The sequence below is a fragment of the Pelophylax lessonae genome, assembly GCF_965119305.1.
Source record: "Pelophylax lessonae genome assembly, chromosome: 1".
Classification (NCBI taxonomy): domain Eukaryota; kingdom Metazoa; phylum Chordata; class Amphibia; order Anura; family Ranidae; genus Pelophylax; species Pelophylax lessonae.
The window spans coordinates 559,844,074-559,850,073 of NC_138768.1; the positions used below are offsets into that span (position 1 = coordinate 559,844,074).

Genomic DNA, 6,000 nt, shown 5'->3' on the forward strand with positions numbered 1-6,000 from the left:
AAAATGTATATATTTTTTTTAAGGATTTTTTTTGTAATTAAGATGGTGTAGATAAGCTTTTTGTTGCCTCTTCGCTATTCAGTTGGTGTACATAAAGTGGTTGTTTGGGTCAGAAGTAGGTATTTTTTCTTTGTACTGCAGTGATATATAACCAATGACTCCTCCACTCTTGTTGAATATATAATATTTAATCTTTTGGGGGACCCTGAGGTTTTAGAATTTCTGTTTTACAGTTATAAAGATAGATTAGAATTAGTAGATACAGCTGCCACTCTGGGGGGGTTTCTTTACATTGCTGTGTCTGCAGAGACTAACTTAACATAACCATGCTTGTTGCAATTATAATCACTGTAGAAATTGCTTCTATGGCAGTACAAGTATAGTTCAGTATATATTCAATAATATATTGCAATTATTTTCATCTATATGTAGACAAGCCTCATACAATATATTGTGTGTAAGTTTATCTTTGTAAATTACTAGGTCTACTCAGATCAAGACATATTCCTGGGATAATGCTCAGGTTTTACTGGTTGGTAACAAGTGTGATATGGAAGATGAGCGAGTAGTGTCTTCAGAGCGAGGAAGACAACTAGCAGAACACCTAGGTAAGACCATTGACCATTTAAGTGTTTGTTACCCCAGCATTTCAGATTCCCAATATGTGCCTGATGTACCACGTACTTGAATGAAAAAGTATCCTGTTCTCTTTGTTTTGCTTACTTTGTGTGAAATCCCTGGGGTTCCTGTCAGTCCCTGTGCTTTCCTTTTAAAAATTGACCACACAAAACAGGAGAACACATTGTGGTCATTTCTCTTGCTTTGCTGGGAGCTCTGGCTGCTCTCCAATGTTCAGGCTTGCCGTGACATGCCCCCCCCCCCCTCCTCACAGCCATTCGATGGGAAGAAAGGGTGTGCTGCTGCTTCTCCTCTCCCCAGCTCTTATGCAGCTGAGAACAGAGGGAATGTGATCACTTGGTTTTTATATCTATACAGAAATATTTTGCCTTATATTACTGTTTAAACTGAATGGGTTATTTTACAAGGTGATTGTTTACTATCACTTTAATACATTATTTAAAGCAATGGAGCCAACAAAGACTACAATATTTTACCACACAATAATGTGGTTTAGTCTTTTTTTTTTTTTTATTGACACTTTTTTTTTTTAAAAGCTGAAGAATCTGCCATCTTAAAGCAGACCATCACTGCATTTAAGCACTGCAAACTAAAAAACACTATTTAATTCATTTTTAATATTCAAAGCAAACTCCCCCATCCATCCAGGTCTCCATGCTTTTATTTTGTTGAAAAAACACTTTGAAAACACTCCCCTAGCATTTCTGGCTGTAGACATCTTGAGTAAGGGCAAATGATTTATTGTAGCATTTACTTCCTGTAAATCATATGCCCTTAGCTCAAGCATGCATGTAAGAGTGTGCTTAGAAACTCCCTCCTCCTCTCCTAAAGACTCCTGGAATGTATGACCTCATTTGCAAGAAACCAGGAAGTAACTGAAGAAATGTATAAAAAAAAAATGTAAAAGCAAATATGATATACTTTCCAATCTATTCACTAATGCTAACAGCATGAGGATTAAAAATAATCAATGTTGATTGGGAGAGTGAAGTTCCACTTTAATAAAAACTCCACAAAGAAGTAAGTGGCACAAGTAATGTTTTTATACATAACACTCACCTTGGCAACCACATACAGTTTGGTCCATATATATATTTTTTTTTTAGGAATTTACCATATATATAAGCTATAGTTAGTTAATGAATGGATATGGGCTGAAAGTTTACACTCTCAGGTTTAATTTGAGGGTATGTACATCCAAATCGGAGGAAAGGTTTATGAATTACAATTGGACATTTGAATCAAAAGCTGTTCCATGGCCAGGTGTGGGCTACTCCTTCGTTATTTCATCTTCAATTAGGCAGGTAAAAGGTCTGGAGGTGATTCTAAATGTGGTATTTGCATTTGGAATCTGTTGCTGTAAACCTACATCATGCGCTCAAAGGAGCTGTCCATGAAGTGAAACAGGCTATTGTAAGGCTTCAAAAACAAAACCAATTCATCAGAGAGACAGCAGCAACATTAGGAGTGGCCAAATCAACCGTTTGGTACATTCTGAGGAAAGAAGAACACAATGGTGAGCTTAGCAACCTAAAAAGGGCTTGATGTCCACAGAAGACAACTGTGGTGGATAATTGCAGGAACTTCTCTGGTTAAAAAAAAAAAAAAAAACCCATTCACAACATCCAGACAAGTGAAGGACACTCTCCAGGAGGTGGGCTTGTCATTGTCAAAGTCTACAATCAGGAGAAGACTTCACAAGAGCAAATGCAGAGGGTTCACCACAAGGTGCAAACTATTCATAAGCCTAAAGAATAGAAAAGCCAGATTAGACTTTGCCAAAAAATATCTAAAAAAAAAAAAAAAAGCCTGACCAGTTCTGGAAAAGCATTTTTTGAAACTAAGATTAATCTGTACCAGAATGAAGGGAAGAAAAAAGTGTGGAGAAGGCTTGGAACAGCTCATGATCTAAAGCACACATCATCTGTAAAACATGGTGGAGGCAGAGTGATGGCATGGGCATGCATGGCTTCCAGTGGCCCCTGGTCATTGTTGTTTGTTGATGATGTGACAGAAGCAGCTGGAAGAATTCTGCAGTGTATAGAGATTTACGGTCAGCCCAGTTTCAGCCAAATGCAGCAAAGTTGATTGGACGTCACTTCACAGTACAGATGAACAATGATCCAAAACACACTGCAAAAGCAACCCAGAAGCTTTTGAAGGAAAAGCAGTGGAATATTCTGCTATGGCCGAGACAATCGCCTGATCTCAACCCAATTGAGCATGCATTTCACTTCCCGAAGGCAACACTAAAGGCAGAAAGGCCCACAAACGAAGAACTGAAGACAGCTGCAGTTAGAGCCTGACAAAGCATTAGAAAGGAGGAAACCCAGTCTTTGGTAATGTCCAAGGGTTTCAGACTTCAGGCAGTCATTGCCAGTAAAGGATTCTCAACAAAATATGAATCCTAAAAATAATTTTGTCCAATTACGTTTTAAGCCCCTGAAAATAGAGGGAGGGACTGTGTATAAAAATGGTTGCAGTTCCTAAAATTTGTACTTGATATTCATGTTCAACACCTTCAAATTAATTTGGATTGTTTTAATTTTATTCTGGTGGCATACAGAGCTAAAAGTATGAACTTTGTGCCTGTGTCCAAATATATATATATATATATATATATATATATATATATATATATATCTAACTGTTTTTCCAGTATGCCTTCCTTTCCATTTTTATGTACATGATTTTATCAGCCTCTCTTTAATAGCATACAAGTGTCTTGCCACTAATTATTTTTAACTGTAAGCCTTATTTAACTTTTCATCTTTCAGGTTTTGAATTTTTTGAAGCAAGCGCCAAAGACAACATAAATGTGAAGCAGACATTTGAACGCTTGGTGGACATAATCTGTGAAAAGATGTCTGAGAGTTTGGACACAGCTGATCCAGCTGTCACTGGAGCCAAACAAGGACCTCAGCTCACCGACCAGCAGGCTCCCCCACACCAGGACTGTGCCTGCTAAGGAACATGCCTTTCCCATATACACACAGCACTCCACACCCCTGCCCTTATCTCCTGCATAGTGGTGACCTCTCCTTCACTGACCTTGAAACCTGCATATCATCTGAAAATGACTTTGTCTGTTACAACCTTTTTAGTTAGAATCTATGTAGCAATGAGAGAGTAAAAACTGAGTGGTTGAATAAAAAATATAGTTTAAAAATAATATAAATATTATATATCTATATAGAAAGAGTTTAACAAACTGAGGGGGTACAACAATTAGATGATTGGAGAAATGCCATGTTTTCTCTATAAAAGTATTCTTGCGTCATTCTAAAGAGTTTTTTTTTTTTGGTTTTTTTTTTTTAGAGCTTTACTGCACAATAATAGGTAACTTTTCATATATTGCATACCAGGGCTGATTTAAAGGAAAACCTGTACTGAAAAAAATACAAAGACTGCCATTGTTGAAAATACCTGTTGAGTATCTGTTTCTGTTACAAGCCTGAAACAAGATTGCAGATGAGGAAATCTGGACTGAAGTCAGAACTCCTAATCTACAAACTTGCTGCAAGTCAATATTAAAGTACTGAGACTATAAGATCAGCATGACAACCAGGGAACTAGTGTAATAACAAGTTAAGGTAACAGCCTTCATACTACTTCAGTAGAGGTTTCTTATAATCACAGCACAAAGGGCAGTTGACCTGGTTTAAGACTGGTGCTCTACGTTGAGGCTTGTACTTTTACTTGGGCATTAAAATAAATAGCTTTACCTTCAGGCCCCACACAAAGGCTCTTTTTTTTGCATTCTGCCTTTCTGGTAGTTTGCTGCAAAACAGACCCAGCAACTTATGAAAAAAAAATTAACAAAACATGTTTTAGAACAATTCAAGATTTGTCCATGTTTTCAAGAACATGCGTGACTGCTCCTGGAGACACCTGAGCACTAATGCCCTTAGTACTTCTGGGAACAATGTGTGAATGAAATCTCCAGGGCAACAATATTTCTTTGCTGTGAACATCAACGTGTGATCTGCAAAGTCAACAGGCTGCAGGACTATTCGGCATCTCTGACTACGGTCTCTTTCATTTACTGTTTTTTTTTTTTTTTAAACTGGGTCAAATATGTTTAATCTTATGTTCAGCTGCCTATGGCATTGCAAGAAGGGAACAAGGGCCAATTAAAGCTTTTTTCTCTCTATTAATCCTGGGATCATTATGGCTTAAAACAGCTCTGTTGTGCAAATATTGCTTCAAGGCAAGTATTCATATTGCCACTGACTGTATAAATTTGATTTCTTCAACCATTTTGTTGCAGTACCCATCAGAATTCAGAGACCCTATAAATGTGTACGCATGAAACGTGAATGTTCTATTTGTTTATCCAGCATTGCTTTTTTTTTTTTTTTTCCTGTGTGTGTGTATGTATGCGTGTGTGCATTTAAACACTTCTATATTGTAACTCTTCCCACTTTTTTGTGTTAAATTATTTATATACATATATATATATATTGTTATATTTTTGTTTTACTGTGTCTGAATCTGCAATATGTATGTGAGAATTTTATCTTCCTATTTAAATGGAGTGACGTTTCAGGTTCCTGCCACAAGGAGGCAGCTGCTTGTAGAGGAGTACTGTGGCCAGTAATAGTCCTTTTAATGTCCTGACTTTAGTCGGTGATAAAATATTACCCTCAACATAAATAGTTCTATTTAATTTTCCATCTCCTAGAGTATATAGTAACATAAATATATAGCAAATTGTATGTTAAATATTATAGGGTTTTAAAAACTGCAGTTGAGTGCTGTGACTTTCCTCTGCAATTTTGTTGATGTAGTTACAATAGAAAATGTGAAGAAAAAAAAATGATCATTTTTGTTTTAATAATTGTATTTATAAAAAGAGCCAGCTCTATATAAAATCTGTTTAAAGGTGCAACAGTTCCATTTGATTGTTTTATGTTTTGAAATAGAAACTTACACGGTACAGACACGATGTTCTGTGGTAAGGATCCACATCACAGTATTTAACAGTCAGTATCACTGCAGACACTTGAAATAAGCTTATTGAACTAGCCTTACAATAATTGCAGTGTATGCCAAAATGTTTTTGCTTAATTTTAGACACGTTCATTTTTCACATCTGTGGGACTGTGTTTTTCACACCATAACCATTATATCCCTTTCTTTTTAGTCGTATATTCTAGTTAAAGTTGTTTATAATGACAGGTACTCATTTAAATGACTGAAAAGAGATCTTCTATAAGGAAGTAAGCAATGATAAATTCATTGAGTGAATTCTTCAGGACATTGCTGGAGATGGCTCCAGTCAGGTACAGTGGGGCCTTTTGGAGATTCTTGCACATGAAAGAGAAACTTCTGTCTTAGGTGTTGCAGAAATGAATAAAA

General features: G+C 36.4%; 1 protein-coding gene across 1 annotated transcript in view; it reads left to right on the top strand.

The window, feature by feature from the left end:
- Nucleotides 1–3,954, top strand: part of RAB3A (RAB3A, member RAS oncogene family) — a 114,948-nt gene extending 110,994 nt beyond the window's left edge. The window contains exons 4-5 of the mRNA XM_082260817.1: nucleotides 484–608; nucleotides 3,417–3,954. Of these exons, the coding sequence (XP_082116943.1) occupies nucleotides 484–608; nucleotides 3,417–3,607 (316 nt within the window). The 3' untranslated portion in view covers nucleotides 3,608–3,954. The remainder of the gene's footprint in view (nucleotides 1–483; nucleotides 609–3,416) is intronic.
- Nucleotides 3,955–6,000: the final 2,046 nt, after the last annotated feature.